The sequence below is a fragment of the Brassica napus genome, chromosome C8 (genome assembly GCF_020379485.1).
Source record: "Brassica napus cultivar Da-Ae chromosome C8, Da-Ae, whole genome shotgun sequence".
Taxonomy (NCBI): domain Eukaryota; kingdom Viridiplantae; phylum Streptophyta; class Magnoliopsida; order Brassicales; family Brassicaceae; genus Brassica; species Brassica napus.
In genome coordinates this window covers 10,987,160-11,007,172 of record NC_063451.1, presented here as the reverse complement: position 1 = coordinate 11,007,172, position 20,013 = coordinate 10,987,160, and the positions used below count along the sequence as shown (strand labels likewise).

General features: G+C 37.8%; 1 protein-coding gene across 1 annotated transcript; it reads left to right on the top strand.

Annotated features, from left to right (window-relative positions):
* The first annotated feature begins 871 nt into the window (after positions 1–871).
* LOC106415248 (photosystem I reaction center subunit XI, chloroplastic-like) lies at positions 872–2,264 on the top strand. Its single transcript, XM_013855898.3, has 2 exons — positions 872–1,202; positions 1,628–2,264. Exons 1-2 carry the CDS (start codon positions 1,035–1,037, stop codon positions 2,117–2,119), a joined length of 660 nt encoding a protein of 219 aa, XP_013711352.1. The 5' UTR covers positions 872–1,034; the 3' UTR covers positions 2,120–2,264.
* Positions 2,265–20,013: the final 17,749 nt, after the last annotated feature.

The window sequence follows — 20,013 nt, the reverse complement described above, 5'->3', positions numbered from 1 at the left end:
ATGAAAAAGAGCGTACAAGTCAGATCACCAAAAACCCTATCTTGAAAACCAAGACGAACATAGACTATTGACGGCAAACGAGCGACGAGGAAAACAACATCAGTGACAACTAAACTCTGACCCAACCCAACGAGATGTAGTTTCTAACCTTAGCAAAAACCTAAGGAAAAAGAAAACCAATATTGACCGAAATAAAAAACAACGGCGTGAGAAACAACCGCACTACATGGAACTAATATGCCTCATCTATAACAAATACCAGATAATCTCACAAAAAAAAGAAGGTGAGGAAAAACAAGAGAACGGAGGTGAATCTTTTCCCAGTGATGGTGAGAAGCACTGCACACCGGAGAGGTAAACAAAATACATAGATGGTGATGACTCAAGGTCAAAAGATGGGGGAGAGTGCAAAATACACCTAAAAAAAAGTAATGTTCAAAAATGTGAAAAATTAAAATACAATTTTAACGCCGTTAATTTTAGAATCAACAAATGCCCAAAGAAAAAGTTATTGAAATTCAATATGTTTTACATCAAAAACTCACTTCACCACTAACAAGTAGTATTATACATACAACAACGCATTATTTAGAAGACAAACACATAATATATTAATTTATTACCTACTATTACATAACATAATAAAACATCAAATAATGTTCTTCAGAAATAAATACTAACCATATAATCACATCATCAGAAAAACATATTTAAGAATAATAAAATAATATTCTGCGCGAAGAGCGGACAACCCTGGTAATAACTTAAAAAGAAAAATTTATACATTATATAAACAAATATTAATATGCATACAATGCTAGAGCAGCGCAAAGTGGATAAGATAACATCCAATGAGAATCAAGTATATCAAACACCGGACCCTAAGAGCCACAAAATCTCCCGAACCAGATCCTCTGTCATGCCACATCAGCATATGCAATCTCAAGTCTATTAGATTTGCTTATTTCTTCAGCACATACTGAAGTTAAATCTGATTTAAAATTCATAAGAGCCACAACATTTCATAAAAAATAATGGCAACGACTGCATCTCCAATGGCGAGCCAGCTAAGATTAAGCTTCTGTTCTGCTACTAATGTGAGGCGTCTCGCTGTTCCTAAGGGCATATCCGGGGCTCCTTTCGGCGTTTCACCGACCAAGAAAACGTTTTCTTTCACCGTCCGAGCTCTCCAGTCAGACAAGGTATCTTCTTTACGTTAACAAATAGTATACGATGCAGATCAGATTGTGCCAAATCTGAAAATTACTTAAGCACACACATATGTCAATACCATAATCAGTCATGCGGTATGATATCATATATCTTAGGAAAATTAGGAAAATCAATATTTTATATAATATTATTAGTTAGGATTAAATGGCCAGAATATGGTATGACTTCTTTTTTTGAAACATGAACAGGGCATGACTAATTTAGTGATTTTATAGAACCTGTACATTATGACTGAAAAGAAAGAGAACTTGGGGTTTGACATATCACATATGAGTTGTTCAAAAAAAAGAAGACATATCACATTTGTAACTAAAAGTTATACGCATCCATCTTCATATATAGATACTGATCTAACAGTTAATATACAAATAATCTGACATGGATAACTTGGCAGCCAACATTCCAAGTGGTCCAACCAATCAACGGAGATCCATTCATCGGAAGTTTAGAAACCCCAGTGACGTCAAGCCCATTGATCGCGTGGTATCTCTCCAACCTCCCGGCTTACCGCACGGCCATCAACCCTCTCCTCCGTGGTGTCGAAGTGGGTTTGGCTCATGGTTTCCTCTTAGTGGGTCCGTTTGTCAAAGCAGGTCCATTAAGGAACACTGCTTACGCTGGCTCCGCCGGCTCTTTGGCCGCTGCTGGGCTTGTAGTCATCCTCAGCATGTGCCTCACTATCTATGGAATCGCTTCGTTCAAGGAAGGAGAGCCGTCGATTGCACCAAGTTTGACTTTGACCGGGCGGAAGAAGCAACCGGACCAGCTTCAGACAGCAGAGGGATGGGCTAAGTTCACTGGAGGGTTCTTCTTCGGAGGGATCTCAGGTGTGACTTGGGCTTACTTCCTTCTCTACGTTCTTGACCTTCCTTATTACGTCAAATGAAAGTAGTAAAAATATGAGTTTCACCAATATTCTGGACCTTCAAATACTCTCTTGCATCATTGTTTTTTTTTACTCTTGTCTTCATCAAGAATCTTGAATTTCATGATGCTTAATGTATACTACTATGAATATTTTCTTAGCTTTTCTTCGTGTTTGTTGACATTAATTTATATATGTATTAAAATTGCTTTAAACTGAGTTAGTAATATTGACACTACAAATATCAAATAATATGAATGTGGAGATATTTTGTTTTAGTAAAAATCATGTTCTGAATTAAAAAAAAAACTCATCTATAAATTTTATACAAATATGAAAATAAAAGTAAATATTTGCACGGTCCAAACAAAAGACACAATATAAAAAAATTTCACAAAAATCATATCGGAACATAAATAAAACTAAATTATTCAAAATAACATAAACATATTACAAGATCTGCACTGGCAAAATAAAAATGTATTGTGGACCCTTTAAAATTATCTCAACAAATACAACAAACAAATTCAATTGAAAAGATTATTAAACAACCAGCCACACAAATAAAGATGCACACATAATATAATATTAAAATATTGAAGCTAAAACGTATATTAATATAAAAAATATATGATAAAGACACTTCTGGACCGGCATCTCTCTCTCGCTCTCTCTCTCTTCCTTAAGGGAGAGAACTTTCTCTCGAGACTCCCTTCTGTAAGTGCAATATGCAAACACAATAAGGTAGTGCAGAAGATAATTCAAGAGACAAATACACAAGTAAACACCAATGCTTTTATTAGAATGTCATTTAAACAATCTTTACAAGACTTGCTTATTCAGCTTTTACACATCTAGTGTTAACACCCTAACACACGCTACTGAAAGATTCCTAAGCTACCCGCTTATGTCTCTTCTCCGTCAAGTACTTCAGCCACTGCTTCAGCACGACCCAAAAACACCTCCAAGAGCTTCTCTCTCTCTATAAGATCAGCCTCCGTGTCTCTGTCTCTATACAGACGACCCCATAGCTATCTTATATTTATTCTCCATGTTCCTGAAACCCTAGTCTCCAAGGCAACATGTATGGACATCTTCCATAACAATAAGTGCAACTTTCCTTTTCTTGGAATGCACTTATTCCCCTTTCTTTAAGTCATAAACTTGCTCCTCAAGTTTATTCTTCTTTCCATATCTCCAAGATACTCCCTTGCTCTCCAATTCTACACGACTCCAGCTCAGCATCTTGACTCCACATGGTCTTCACCACTTAACCCGACGTCTGCTTCAGCCACTACGTCAGCGACTACTTCAGGGCAGACATCTTACATCTTCAGTCTCCCCCTTTTAGTTTTGTGTGCCGATCAAGCACAACACTCTTCTGGTTCAGCAACCACGTTTCTCACCTAGAAACTGTCATACTAAATGTGCCTTTCTCCCCCACGAGATGTGCACCACACCATGCTTTTCTCCCCCATGAGATATGCATCCTCTGTACCAGAATATCACCATTCTCCCCCTGCTTGATTGCATACTAAGCTAAAACACAGATGCTTAGATGTCAAGCCTTACAGACCCATCCGTCTGTTTCTTCATGAATAATCATGACACAGCCCCTGCTGCAGCGGAATAACAAGTACTGCATCACGATCTGACGCACCTGTCGAGCTACCTCTCAACCCACTTCTGTTGAGGACCTGGCTACCTTCATGTGTCGTCTCCTTGACCATGAGCCCTTCCCCATCCGCACCGAGTGCCCTCTGCACTCGTTGCTATTGTCTTGGAGTGATTTCACACCCCTGAAGATCATCTCGCACCACTTCCTGACGCACTTCGATCTCCTTCCCCTTTGTGTCACAGACAACTCTGTGTCCTGACTCCACGCTTGATGCTTCTTGATCTTCCTGAAGATCACTCCTAACAGAGCTGCATCCATCTTCTGATGTCTCATCCTTGATCTCATCAAGTAAGCCACTCTTGGCTAAGGACACCTCTTCAACCCTCCTGGGCTTAGTGAACGTCTTGTTCACCTTCGTGGCCATGTTTCTGCTCTTTTCACGAGCAAAACACTCCACCTTCTTGTGTCCAACCTTCCCACAGAACCAACAACACATCCGATGTTGCTTCTTGCTTGGCCTGACACAGTTGCTGATGCACCGATCAGTCTCCTTTCTTGTACCAGCTGCACAACCATTCTTCAGAACCTCCTGTCTGACCTTCGTGTTGTTGCACTGATGTACTACTTTCGGCTTGTTACTCACAGCTGCGCGCTGTAGAACTTCCTGTCTTACTCCCTGTCGTACGTCCCGACGTACTTCCTGACATGCTCCTTTCGCTCTACTTTTTGATGTGCTCCCATGCACGAAATGTGATAGCCCCTTCTGTTGTACTTCCTTAGTACTCTCAGCTCCTCGATATCCCAGTCCCCAATTCGTCTTGGCTGGTTGACCCATCGAGAGTATCTTATCCAACTCTTTGGATCCACTGTTGAGCATCCTGATCTGTTTGCGATTCTCAGCCAAATCACGTTCCAGCCTCATTGCTCTCTCACGTTCATCAATAGCAACCTCCCTCAATTTGCTAACCTCCTTCTCTAGAGACTCATAATTCTCATTTACAGCATCAAGTTCTTCAGCAAGATCTTCATATCGTGTTGCAACCTCAGATTCTCATTCTTGAGATTCAACCACTTGTTGAGCATCACTTGATAATCCTCAGAGTCTGTACTGACATCTGAATCCAAGGATTCACTAGATTTCTCCTTGCGTGCACCAAATGCAACCATATTCTTCATCACCTTTCCATCTTCCCCAGACTCTGAATCATCAGACGACTGCAGTGGAACTATTTTTTCCTTCTTTGAGTTTGGACATTCACGTTGTGTGTGTCCAACACCTCTACACTCAGAACACTTAAGTTCTCTCCGTTGTGGTACAGGACAGTCAGCCCTTATATGACCAACACCTTCACACTCATAGCATCTAAGACGTTCTCTTCTTCTTCTGCTATTGCCACGATCACCTCCCTGGCGACCATACTGATTCCACCCACCAGAGGAATTCATCATCTTACTCAGATTCCTAGCCAACATCCCCATGGCATCTTCAACATTCGGAGATATATCTCCATCTTTGTCAGCAGCAAGAGCTATACTCCTTGATGCACCACCTGACGTATAGACTGAACTACTATCTTTCTCCATCTCTTGTGCCTTTAGCATACCCACAAGTTTGTCAAACTTGAGCTCATCCGTGTTTGTAGTCATATGCAAGACCACTTTGTGAGCTTCAAACTTTGTTGGAAGACAACGTAGTAACTTCTTTACCAGCTTCTTCTCCTTGTACTTCTTCCCAAGTACAAATGCTTCATGCGCCATACCACTGAGTTTGGCACTAAAGCTCGCCACAGAATCATTATCAGACCACCTGAGATTCTCAAACTGCGACCCAAGATGATCTAGACGTGTCCTCTTGACACTCTCATCTCCTTCAAACGAATTCAGCAGGATCTCCCACGCCTCTTTAGCCAAAGTACTCCCCTGAATCAGCTGAAACTGCTCTGCTTCAACAGCTCCAAAAATGACCGACAACGCCTTTGCATTAAATTTTGATGCATTGCGTTCTGCCTCTGACCAATCTTCTTTTGGTTTAGGCTTCTTCTCACTTCCTGTGACTATGGTCGGCTCCTCCCAACCGATCTCCACAGCTGTCCACGCATCTTCATTGATTCCTCGAATCATCTGCTTCATGTGAGCCTTCCAATGATCATACTGGTCCGCATTCAACACGATCGCCTTCTGCACAGAAATAATCGTGTCCATCTTCACCTTCAGGATAACACTGGTAACTTAGGTGCCCCGCTCTGATACCACTTGTAAGTGCAAGATGCAAACACAATAAGGTAGTGCAGAAGATAAATCAAGAGACAAATACACAAGCAAAACCAGTGCTTTTATTAGAATCTCCTTTAAACAATCTTTACAAGACTTGCTTATTCAGCTTTTACACGTATGGTGTTAACACCCTAACACACGCTACTGAAACATTCCTAAGCTACCCGCTTATGTCTCTTCTCCGTCAAGTACTTCAGCCACTGCTTCAGCACGACCCAAGAACACCTCCAAGAGCTTCTCTCTCTCTATAAGATCAGCTTCCGTGTCTCTGTCTCTATACAGACGACCCCATAGCTATCTTATAGTTATTCTCAATGTTCCTGAAACCCTAGTCTCCAAGGCAACATGTATGGACATCTTCCATAACAATAAGTGTAACTTTTCTTTTCTTGGAACACTTATTCCTCTTTCTTTAAGTCATAAACTTGCTCCTCAAGTTTATTATTCTTTCCATATCTACAAGATACTCATTTGCTCTCTAATTCTACACGACTCCAGCTCAACATCTTGACTCCATATAGTCTTCACCACTTAACCCGACGTCTGCTTCAGCAACTACTTCAGCGACTACTTCAGGACAGAGATCTTACTTCTTCACCTTCTTATTAAACAAATATCTTTCATAAGGGAGCTCGATGTCGTTTTGTTATATAGTATATTCTATCAATAGATCGACTCTTGTCTTCGCTTTTGCGATTTAGTCTTCGCATGGAGATTTTGTTTTAAGTTTGTGTTGCGTTCTAAACCAAAAATCAGAGCTATTTTTTTTTTTTTTTTTTTTTTTTTTTTGAACATAATCTGAGCTGTTCTTAATGGCTATTTACTATCTCTTTTTTTTTTGTAATCCTCTTTTGCAAAGAATCAAAATCATGTTTGTTTTTGGGTTGGGTTTCTTCCCCTTCCGATTATGCTCTTATTCTTTGCTTATGGGAATCAATCTTTACTCCCACCTGTGTAAGCCAAAAAGGCTTATGAGTAAAGTTTCCTTGATGCAAAGTAATACGTGTTTGTTGGAGTGATCTTGGTTGATTCTTTAGAGGTTTAGTAGAATCGGCGTCCCTACTGATGGCTCCTCTTGAATCTCCTCTTGAATCAAATGTCGAGTATTTCCCAGTGTGATCAATCGGCGTTGAAGGAATCTTGGTTATAAACGACGGCTGAGGCGAAATATTAGAGTATACGAGATAGGAAAGAGATTGATGAGTTTCATAAAAGCCGGGGTCCTAAAGTTCTGCGCGAATCGACTATGGCGGAGCTTGCGGCGGAAAAGCATCGGAATGGCGGGATAGACGTCGTCTCACAGAAGATCACATGTTGATACACGTGTCCTAAGATGCATCTGCAGCTAGCACGTGTAGATTGAAGATGATGCTGAGTCGGTGTTAACCAGGGATGTTAATATGGGCTCAACCCGTGACCTGTGAAACCATTTGTAGCCCTGAACTTTATTTATGTAACATGGTTTAAAAAGGGTTGATCCTATTAGGTCTGGCTTAAATTTTAATTTTTTAATTTTGATTCACAAAAATATTATACAATATTTAAATAAATACTGAAATTTTAAATTTGTTAGATAATGCAAAATATATTTTTTCCGTCAAAATTTCAAAAAAAAAAATAAAAATTTTCTGCCGAAACGGAAAATCAAGTTTTAGCTAAAACAGAAAGTCGTGTTTTTCCGGCAAAAACTAAAAATCGAGCTTTTTTCCCCACAACTAAGAATCAAGTTTTCCCGTCAAAAACGAAAATTGAGTTAAACTGAATTTTTTCCGCCAAAAACTAAAAATCGAGTATTCCAGCCAAAACTACAAAATCAAGTTTTCCCGCCAAAACAGGAAAATTTAGTTTTCAAGCCAAAACAACAAAACCGAGTTATTCCGTCAAAAAGTGAAAAATGAATTTTTCCGCCAAAACCACAAAATCAAATTTCCCGCCAAAACCGAAAAAACTCAATTTTAAGTTATGGCGGGAAAATCGATATTTCGTTTTTGGCGGAAAAAACTCGGGTTTGCGATTTTGGAGAGAAAACTTGGGTTTGTGGTTTTGACGGGAAAACTCATTTTCCGGTTTTGGCGAGAAAAAATCAATTTTTCGGTTTGACGGAAAAACTCGGGTTTGTGATTTTGGCGGAAAAACTTGTTTTTTGGTTTTGGCAAGAAAACTTGATTTTGTGGTTTTAGCGGGAAACTCGATTTTGCAGTTTTGGGATAACTTGATTTTTCGGTTTTGACGAGAAAACTCGATTTTCTGGTTTTGGTGGAAAAACTCAAATTAGGTTTTGGCGGAAAAAACACAATTTTTGTTTTTGACGGAAAAACTTTATTCTTAGTTGTGGAGCAAAAACTCGATTTTGCGATTTTGGCAAGGAAAACTTTATTTTGAAACTCAAGAAATTGAAAGAAAGAATCATATCATATCTTAATTTTTCTAGTTTATCTTTAAAATTTAAGAACAAAAATAAATAAAATATTTTTTTTCAGTTAAATGAGGTAATTCTGGTACTAACCCTAACTCTTGATTATAATAGGGTTAAAATAGGATTGAATTTATAATAAATAAAAGATGGTTGGGCTCTGCTCTGACCCTGTACTTAACATCCCTAGTGTTAACACATATGGGTTAAATTATATTCTTTCATGTAATGGGCCTGTTTAGATTAGTCCAATTTCGCTGTACTTTATCTTTTGGGACCGAAAATAATAAAACTGGTTGACAAAAAAAAGACACTTCTAAACCATATCCATTAGTGCTTTATTTTCCAGGTTTTTATCCATTTCGAATAAAGTTTCGCTACAATGGTATTTAGATTTGAAGATATAATGTTCACATCTTTATTTTTTAAGATGAACTTTTTAAATTACAAATGGATCGTTAAACTTTTACTTATTCTTATCTTCTACTATTACCCAATTAATTTTAAAGATTCAGTTATTATTTCCATCTAATTTTTTATTGAAAAGCATAGAAATATTAATTTCAAAGAAAATTTAGCTCAAGTAAAAAACACATCAAAGATAAATATGCTTATTTTTTCTTTAAAATACTTTGTTAATCGCTTGTAGAAATTATATATATTTAATGATTCTTTATAAAAATAAGATGTTTTTTATTGGTTAATTTATGTTATGTCATAGTTTTATGATATGGTTATGTTTAATCTATGTTAAATAGTAATTATGTTGGAGAATTGTTAAAACAAAATATTTGAATAGCAATAGTAAACATGAATTAAATGTTTTTGTTTTCATAAAAATGTATTAAATAATTAATAATAAATTGGAGATGAAATGTATTTAGAATAATCATTTTTCAAAGAGAAAATGAAGAATACCACAAGAGCAAATACTGGTTTATTTTTTCTATTGAAAAAAGTGAACTTTTGAAAATAGAAACGAAGCCAACTATTCTAGACGCCCTTAGTGCGAAATGTGATATATCATAGATTTTACCCACATTTAACCATGATTTATATTATATTTTTAGAGTCTTTTATATGCATTTGGAATCTTTTCAGAGATTTTACAGGTTTAAGTACTCATTTGAGGAAAATGGTGATTTTGGAGTATTTTGGAACCTTTTTGAGAGTTATGCTGAAATTACTAAGGCGGATCGATTATTAAGGATAAACATCGACCGGCAGATCACCTCTAACATCGATCAACAGAGCACTATCGACGTCGAACGACGGCGAGCCATTTGGAAGAATCAGCATTAAAGGAAATCACAAGTTTTACCTAAAACTCCAAGTTATTGCACCTTAAGTCCCTGAACGCATGTTATGCTATTTATTAGGGTTTTATATCATTTTAGAAGTAGACCTTCTTGAGACTTCTTCCACCATTGTCACACACTTGAAGAGGAGGCACACTTGATAGGTTGGAGAGCTTAGGATAGAAGAGAGAGAGAGAGATCTAAACTTCATAATCGAGAAGATCTTGAACTCCCTTGTTTCTTTACTGTGTCATGTTTACTTTTCATACTCATTTCATTTAAGAATTATTCAGATCATCATGACCATGTTTCTTATGAATATGTCTGAGTAGTCTTATTGTTAGATTAGGATTCTTCAAAGGGTGATCTATGTATTGCTAATATGAATTGTTGTTAGGATATTTTAATAGTTCTTCATATAGTTGCTCTTAATGCTAAGTCTATGATTGATCACCCTAAACTTAGATCTTGGGTTTAACTAGCGCAAACAGAAGCTTGGTTAATTGCCTGAAACTAAATTAGTATGATCTAATTGACTAGATACACACGGAAGTTGGTCTACAATATTAGAGAACCTATTCAAACTTGTTCGTAAAGCGTGCTAGAAGGAACGTCGATCGACAACTCCATAGTTGTATTGATCGACGGACTGAAAGGTGTATCGATTGACATTCATATAGAATCGTCGATCGACACTTTCTCAAGATCAACAAGCGACAGCTGAGATCTTAGATCTAGACATTAGATAATCTAAACAAACAGAAGTTGATAGATTATACTTAAGTTTGAGTTCGAGAACATATCATTTATAATTCCTGATAATTTAATTAAGTTTGCATACTTGTCACACCTGAGATTTATTATAAATCTAGCTGTTTCCCAAATAATTTACAACCCAAAAACCTTTCAACCGAACAACTATCTTGTTCAACCAATTTACTGCTTTAATCATAATCATCTAGCTTTACTTAGAAAACTGCAAATCTATTGAGTAATCCTAAAGTCTTTGTGGATTCGATCCCTAAGTATTACAACTGAACCTCTTATTTGAGAGAGTAGAAATCACTCCTTAGGGTAATTTGAGTGATATCAAATTTGGCGCCGTTGCCGGGGACTCTTTCTTATTACCATAAGATTAAGTTTAGAATATAGTCTAGATTTTGTTACTTTGTTTACTTAAAGTTTTTCTTCTTTTCCTGCTGAAACATGTACCTTATAAGAAAAGAATGGATTTCAGACGGACATATATCGACGACACGACGGACACGTCGAGCGATGAGTAGATAGAAGAAACGATCGACACTTCGCTACTAGAATTGATCAACACCAATGGGCCGGAAGCAGGTAAGTGTTTACTTACCAATCTATGTGATAAGGAAGTAGTCTTAGGAGAACCGAAAGGTCGACATGCAACGCAATTAACCAAATCATTAATGAGCAGGGGGCTGAAATCCCTGATAAAATTAATGTAAAAATAGTTTATGAGGAATAATTGCCTTTGCAAGACTACCTAAATCATGGATGGACCTATTCCAATAGGTCCACTATCCGACTACCAGAAAACAATTTAGGAGGATCTAAGTTTAATCTTGACTTCCTAATTTTGGTACGTCAAAACCCCTTCCGTGGATTGTTTCAGAACATCCACATGATCACATCAAAAATTTAGAAGACCTGATGGGACACAACTACAATCGTTGCAAACTATTCTCGTTCTCCCTAGCAGGAGACGCCAGAAGATGGCTAGACCAGTTACCGGCAGGGTCTTTAACCTGCCGGAAGGAGATTAGGAGTGTCTTCATTAATCACTTTTTCGATGAAGCACGTTACTCAGACGTGAGAAGAAAAATTTCCACCTTTCACCAAGGCCAAAGAGAGCCCTTTAAAGATGCATGGGCGAGATTTAAAGATTTACAACTCGAATGCCCGCAGCTGATCAACTTTTTCTATGGAGGTGTTAATCTTCGGTATCAGACTACGTTAGATACATACAGCGAGGGAAATTTCAACACGAGGAGTCCTACAGACGTGATTTGGCAGATGGAAAACGTAGCTACCATTAGAGCCTTCAAGAAAACGAATGATGAACTATCTGAAATTAAGGAAATCTTAGACTCGCTTCATTCCCTTTTAACAGATCAGAACAAATCCCGAGTTTTCGAAATAGAAGACGATAACCCGATGAATCTCGAAGGACGGAGATAATCCATATATGAAGTGGACCTTCATGATCAGCACCCTGAGCTTAGTGAACCTAGTTTTACCAGCAGATATGACGAAACCTACAGCCGACACAAGGGAAAGGCTAAGTCAAGGTTAGACCAAGCTTTCACTGAAAATCGGAAGTAGCCGCCAATCTGGGTGGAAAGATAGACTTAGTTCACTGTGAACTGATAAAAATATTTGAAATCATAAGTGAACATATTAAGCGATTAGATAGTCAATTAGCGCATATTGCGATAGCTAAAGAGGGAAGAAGGACTTCTTCCAGGAAAAACTGACCCTAATCCTCGACGCCAAGTAGGAGCTGTCACCTTAAGGAGCAGTAGAAACCTCACCTCGAACGTAGAAGAGGGTATTGCCATTGATGAACCCACGGAAATTGAGAGAGACGGGAAGAGTAGATCTCAACCAATAGTGTTTGATGACCTTGAGCCTGAGTCGGAGTTTCCCCCTAAAAAGGGAAAGCCAGACCACACCAAAGACGTTGAGAAACCTCAACCCGATCTCGACGACCGAGAAGGAGAATCAGAGGATGAGGAGAATGTCGATCGACAAACATGCGACGACGTCGATCGACAGGCCGCACCTACCGCACCTACCGCACCAAAACCAGTAACATCCTCTAAACCTACGGTGGAAAGGGAGTATAGAACTTTGCCTCCCTTGCCTCCCATCAAGTCAAAAACAAAGCGCGAAATAGATAAAGCTATTTGCAAGAAAGCCTTTGACAAAGTAGTCATTGAGATGCCACTTACTGACGCTATGAAAGTTTCCCCCTCCATAAAGAAATATGTTAAAGATATGGTGTCACAAAGTTTACCAACATCAGAGGAGAGTGTCATGATGATTCCAGAGGAGGTTAGTGCTAGGATCCAAGGAGGAACCCCGACCAAAGAATCAGATCCTGGGAGTTTCGTTTAAGATTGCACTATTCGCAATAAACGATTTTCTCGATCTCTTTGCGATCTAGGCTCCAGCGTAAACCTAATGCCGCACTATGTCACGATATCTCTCGGCTTCACAAGATTTCAGCCTACGAGGATCACTTTAGTTCTTGCTGATAAATCTGTTAGAGTACCTGAAGGAATTCTTGAAGACGTACCTATCATGATAAACGGATGTCATATGCCTATAGATTTTATAGTGTTGAAATACAAGCACGAACCTAAGGACCCCTTTATTTTAGGAAGACCATTTCTAGCTACTGCTGGCGCGATAATTGAAGTTAAGGAAGGCCGCATATGTTTGAACGTCTGCAACCTTCCGATGACCTTGGACATGGAAAAGATGATCAAACGCCCTTTAATAGACAATCAAACCTTTTTCGTCGATCATGTTCCTAGGCTAGCTGAAAAATCTTTCGCTGACATATGTTTAGATGACCATTTAGAAAAAGCCCATACTACCTCCGTAAACGACACTCTCAGCATTGATAGCAGAGTTGATGAATATGCTCGATTACTGGACGCATGTGACGAGGTCATGAATGTCGATACAGCAGAAGACGACAGCATAGCGATATATGTCGATCGATATTTGCAAAGCGCCATCGATCGACAGCCGCTCGCGCTAGACTATTGGAGCTCGAAAAAAGCACCAAAAGTTGAACTGAAACAATTACCAGCTGGGCTGAAATATGCTTTCCTTTACGACAAATTGTATCCCGTTATCGTTAATGCCAACCTTAGTAGTGGAGAACTTGCGTTATTATTAAACAAACTTCGCAAATACAGGAAAGCTATTGGCTATTCTTTGGTTAATATTCCCGGTATCTCCCTTGATTTGTGCATGCACCGTATCCATTTAGAAGACAGTTCTAAATCATCAATTGAACATCAAAGGAGGTTAAACCCAAATTTTAAAGTAGTAAAGAAAGAAACCACCAAACTCCTAGATGCATGAATCATCTACCCTATCTCGGACAATAATTGGGTGAGCCATGTGCATGTTGTACCAAAGAAAGGAGGTATCACAGTGGTGAAAAATGATAAGAACGAGTTTATTCCTACGTGAACTGTACTGGACATCGGATGTGTATTGATTACAGAAGTCTGAATGCAGCCACTAGGTAAGATCACTTCCCACTACCTTTCATAGATCAGAGGTTGGAAAGGCTGGGAAATCACCAATACTATTTCTTTCTCGACGGGTATTCCGGATTCTTCCAGATTCCTATAAATCCTGATGACCAAGAAAAAATGACTTTCACATGCCCTAACGGCACTTTCGCTTACCGAAGGATGCCATTCGGCCTATGTAATGCTCATGCTACCTTTCATAGGTGCATGATGTCAATCTTCACAGATATGATCGAAGATTTCATGGTAGTCTTTATGGATGACTTTTCAGTTCACATATCTAATTTTTAAAACTACCTAGACAACTTGTGTAAAGTATTGGCTAGATGTGAAGAAAAGAACCTCGTCCTAAACTGGAGAAAATGCATGTTTAATGATGGAATAGTCCTTGGGCACAAAGTATCCGCAGCCGGAATATAGGTAGATCGTGCCAAAATAGAAGTTATGACTGGTTTACTTGCACCCACGACTGTAAAAGACGTGAGGAGTTTCCTCGGACATGTTGGATTCTACCGGAGATTTATTAAGGATTTTAGCAGAATCACTAGACCTCTCACTGCTCTGCTTTGCAAATATGTTAAATTCGATTTCGCACCAGAATGCTTAAAATATTTTGAGGAGATTAAAACTGCCTTGATAACCGCCCCTATCATGCAAGCTCCATACTGGAGCCTCCCATTTGAGATAATGTGTGACGCGAGTGATTTCACAGTCGGGGCTGTCTTAGGTCAGAAGAAAGATAAAAAGTTACATGTTTTTTATCGCGCCAGTCCCACTCTCGATGACGTGCAGCGAAACTATGTGATGACGGAAATGGAATTACTCACTGTTGTTTTCGCATTTGAGAAATTTAGACAATACTTGGTTGGTTCAAAAGTTGGTGTCCACACGGACCATACCGCATTGAAATATTTAATGCAGAAGAAAGAAGAAAAGCCAAGACTTCTGCGATGGATCCTGTTACTCCAAGAATTTGATATAGAAATAAGAGATAAAAGAGGAGTTGACAACGGAGTTGCCGATCACCTTTCCCGAATAAGAGTTGAGAATGATGTTCCCATTGACGATTTCCTACCAACGGAAAACGTATATCAAATGGACTCTTTATTCATCGGTAATATATGTCTTACATCTGAATCAATTTCGACCGATACCACTGATGGAATGTCGATCGTTATCACGCATGAATCGTCGAACGATACCATCCCTGGATCATCGATCGACGATACTAGAAACTGACATCACGACTCGTTTTCAATAAGATTTTTATCGACTTAGAAGTCAATGTTGCTTGCAGCAAACTTAACTCTAAATCAAACCCTACCGGAGATAGGAAGTTAAGTCAGGAGGTGCACGCAATAAATGGAAATATCACAGATAGACCCTGGTATGCTGATATAGTAAACTATCTAGCTGCTGATATAGAACCAGAAACTCTCAAAGGGTATACAAAGAAGAAATTTCTGAGAGAAGTCCGAAGATACAACTGGAATGAACCATATCTCTACAAACACTGTTCAGGTGGAATCTATAGACGATTTGTCGCGGAGAGTGAAGTTACAGATATCCTATTTCATTACCATGGATCTGATTACGCTGGACACTTTACCACCTTCAAGACGGTATCGAAAATTGGTTTTTGGTGGCCAACCATGTTTTGCGACACTCATGCACACATACCTAGATGTGATAGATGCCAACGAAGACGAAAAATCAGCAAAAGACACGAGATGAAACATAATTTTATCCATGAAGTAGTAGTTTTCGACTGCTGGGGGATCAATTTCATGGGCCATTTCCCCTCTTCATATGGAAATAAATACATCTTGGTTGCTGTCGACTATGTGTCCAAATGGGTTGAGGCGGTGGCTTCCCCAACGAAAGACGCAGCAGTTTTCGTTAAACTTTTTAAGAGCATCATTTTTCCGAGATTTGGCGTCCCTCGAGTAGTGATAAACGATGGTAGCTCCCATTTCATTAATAGAACATTTGAAAATTTTCTCAAAAAGCATGGAGTTCACCCCCGAGTTGCCACTCCCTATCATCCTCAAACGAGCGGACAAGTAGAAGTTTCCAATTGCCAAATAAAAGAAATCCTAGAAAATACTGTATGGACCACGAGAAAAGACTGGTTGGACAACGCACTATGGGCCTACAAAACAGCTTTCAAAACATCTTTAGGGACAACACCGTTCCATTTACGTTATGGAAAATCTTGTTATTTACTGGTTGAGCTATAACACAAAGCAGCTTGGCCAGTAAAACTGATCAACTTCGACATCAAGCCAGCTGCCGAAAGGAGACTGATTCAACTTAATGAGTTAGGTGAGATTAGACATCTTGCGTATGAGAATTCCAAGATATACAAGGAAAAGGCGAAAGCCTTCCATGACAAGAAAATCATCTCCAGACATTTCGAACCGAACGACCAAGTACTCTTGTATAACTCCCGTTTGACACTTTTTCCTGGAAAACTTCGTTCTCGATGGACAGGCCCCTTTACGGTCAAAGAAGTATGACCTCACTGAGCCATCACTTTAGTAAGCAACGAAGAAAATTTATTCACAGTGAATGGACAGAGAGTAAAACATTACTAGACGAAAGCATTTGTTCCAAACTGTCAAATTCTACGATTGGATCCTCCAATCGCCGATTAGTTCCGTTTGAAAGTCAAGCTTACGACTTGAAATAAGCACTGAGTGGGGCAACCCACTAACTTATTTAGAAAATTAATCTTAGATTTTAGATCTTTCTCAATTATAAAAAAAAAAACTAACTCAAAATAACTTTCACCATTAAAATTCCAACATCGATCGACATTGCACTCCCTATGTCGATAAATGGTCGCTGTCGAGTCACGGACCTATTTAAGTCGACACTTCGTTGGTTTTACCCTAAATCGTGAAAACACTATGAAACCTTCACCCCTCGATTTCTCTCTCGTTTCTCAACCGATTTTGGCTGTTCTTGAGCCTAACCCATACAATTTTAACTTCTCTATCTGTTTAGTTCACTCAATCAACCGATCTACAAAGTATGACTTCGAAATCTTCAAACTTTAAGGTTTTCTAGGGTTGATACTTGAGATGAATTACAAATCGGAATTATGGCTCAATCTAACAATATTAGGACTACTAGAACAATGGGAAACTCGTACTGAATTGTGTGACCATTGTGTTATATGAAATCGAATTACGATGGTTAGATTTTTGCAGGTTTCGGGACTGAACCGTCGACCAACAACACGACATATCCGTCGATTGGCGATTCACTCAGGCTGTCGATCGATGTCGACATTCGTGTGTCGATCGACATCGATCATCGTTTCATCATCCTCGCTATTTACGAAATTTTCTCTTGTGTTCTTTGTTTGCAGATGACCGACAAAGAGAGGAGAACAAATAGATGTTTCAATCGTCCTAGCAGCTCCAACGCACGACCACCACCTCCGGAAATGGACCGTGATCCTTGGCCGAGGGAAAGGGTAGGAGAAACCCTTAAGACCTTTGAGCATTATGCCGACCCTCACGATGCCGTCAAGGACATCAAATGCACCCACCGTGAAGTCAAAGAAGCGTGGGACGACTATGAAAGCTTGTTCTACAATGAGTGGCTAAAGGTCACCATCGTACCCACACGTTTCATCGACTGGGCAACTATACAAAGACTTGGGCTCGAGACGGACTTAGAGGAGATGATCCGCGAGTTGGGTTTGGGAACCATGGCTCACACGTTGCGTCGTCCCCGCCTTTCTCGGACAGTCAAAGTTCTGGGGACACTTGGCATCTGGCCATTTCAACTCGTGCACAGCCACTCAGACCGATATCCGCCATCCCACCGTGCGCTACTTCCTCAAGGTCCTTGCCAACACGCTGTTGTACAAGATGGAACCGAAAAAGGTTTGGGTACAGGAGCTCACACTGCTTTACTACACGGTGAGGAGTCTGGTTCCGTTGGGTGAGATCTCAGAGCCAGCGGATGATGCGGATGATCTGTGGCCCAACCTCGGGGCTGTGTTTGCTGAGCACTTGGTGAAGCTGAAGATGAAGCCAATCAGAGGAAGGGGACGGAAGAAAGAGACAGTAGGGAGTCTTCTTACTACGATCTTCATGCACATTGGGATTCCTCTGGATCATGTATAGGTTTGGGTACATTTACCAGGGTGCATTGAACCGTACCAAACTGGAAAAAACAAAACAAAATTAAGCTAAAATTCATAAATAGCCGAGCATATCCTATATCTTTGGAACCGGGAATAGAAACTGAACTGAGAACCAAATGAGTACTTAAATTTTTAAAATACAAATTATATACCTACAAATATTAATTATATTTAATTTCTAAATAACCAAATATTTTATAAATACTATTTATAAACCAAACTACGCAAAAAAAATAAAAATTAATGACTCGAATATTTTTTATTAAAATAATTAATAGTTAATTATTTATCCTATTTTTTTCCAAACAACCTAAACTACCTGATTTAAAGCGTAAGATATTTTGCATTTGTGAAAATTCAATAAAACGCATCATAGACATTGTTAGAATTTGTAAAGTAAATAAATATGTTCTATTTAAACCAGTCTTTTTTTACTTAGTCCATTTAAATCTCCAACTCGTTTAGACCATTTTTTTTTAATTTTATACGATAAGATTAATCATTTAGTTCATATATAAGAATGTAAGATCAAATCTTAATAGTTGATTGGATGTAATTAATTAAATTAATGTTTCATAGTTGAATAGATGACATTAAGGCTTTTAATTTCTAATTCATGTAAAAAAATTGTTATACACCAGAGGATTCTGCATTACAACCTATACTAAACATAACTAAACCATTGAAAAATTTATGCTATTAATGGAATTATATGTTGTAATGATCATGTCATGTGTAAACATGTTTGAATAATCTATCATATATTCATGGTGATTTATTGTTAGAGTAATTATATAATAGATTATGGGAGAATAATAAATGAGTTCATTTTTTTTTTAAATTAAGTAAAGTATTTAAATAGTTAGAGAAATATAAAGTAAGACAAAAAAAAAATAGTTAAGTTTAATGAAATGGTCCAATAACTTTGTTTAAGTAGATTTTTAAAGAATTTTCTCCTTTTAGTAGTATAGATTCTCCATTACAACCTATATTAAACATAAATAAACCATTGAAAATTTTATAATATTAATGAAACTATATGTGGTAATGATCACGTCATGTGTAAATATGTTTGACTAATCTATCCTATATTAATGGGGAATTATTGTTAGAGTAATTATATAATTGATTATGGAAAAATAATAAATGAGTTCATTTAAATTATGTAAAGTATTTATATAGTTGAAGAAATATAAAGTAAGACCAAAAAAATAGTTAAGTCTAATGAAATGGTTCAACAACTTTGTTTAAGTAGATTTTTTTAAGAATCATCCCCTTTTAATAGTATAGATTCTCCATTACAACCTATATTAACCACAACTATACCATTGAAAATTTTATACTATTAATGAAACTATATGTGATAAAGATCACGTCATGTGTAAATATGTTTGAATAATCTATCATATATTAATGTAGATTTATTGTTAGAGTAATTATATAATAGATTATGGAGAATAATAAATGAATTCATTTAAATTATGTAAAGTATTTATATAGTTATAAAAATATAAAGTAAGACCAAAAAAATAGTTAAGTCTAATGAAATGGTCCAACAACTTTATTTAAGTAAAATTTTTCTAAGAATCCTCCCCTTTTAATAGTATAGATTCTACATTACAACCAATATTAACCATAATTAAACCATTGAAAATTTTAGGATTTTTAAAGTTAAAACCCTCAACTAAGTTTGTTTTGGGTAAACACCCCAAACTAAGTATTTAACGAAAAAACCTCCAAACTAACTTTATTTAATTAATTAAACACTAGAAAGTCATAATTACTATTACTACCGGTAAATCTTTAGTTTGAGTGTTTCTACATTAAAGAAACATAGTTGAGGGGTTTT

Excerpts from the sequence above, each read along its gene's own strand:
- LOC106415248 (XM_013855898.3), top strand. The coding sequence starts at position 1,035 with ATGGCAACGACTGCATCTCCAATGGCGAGCCAGCTAAGATTAAGCTTC. Across the intron at positions 1,203-1,627 it reads GAGCTCTCCAGTCAGACAAG|CCAACATTCCAAGTGGTCCA; the intron begins GTATCTTCTTTA and ends ATAACTTGGCAG.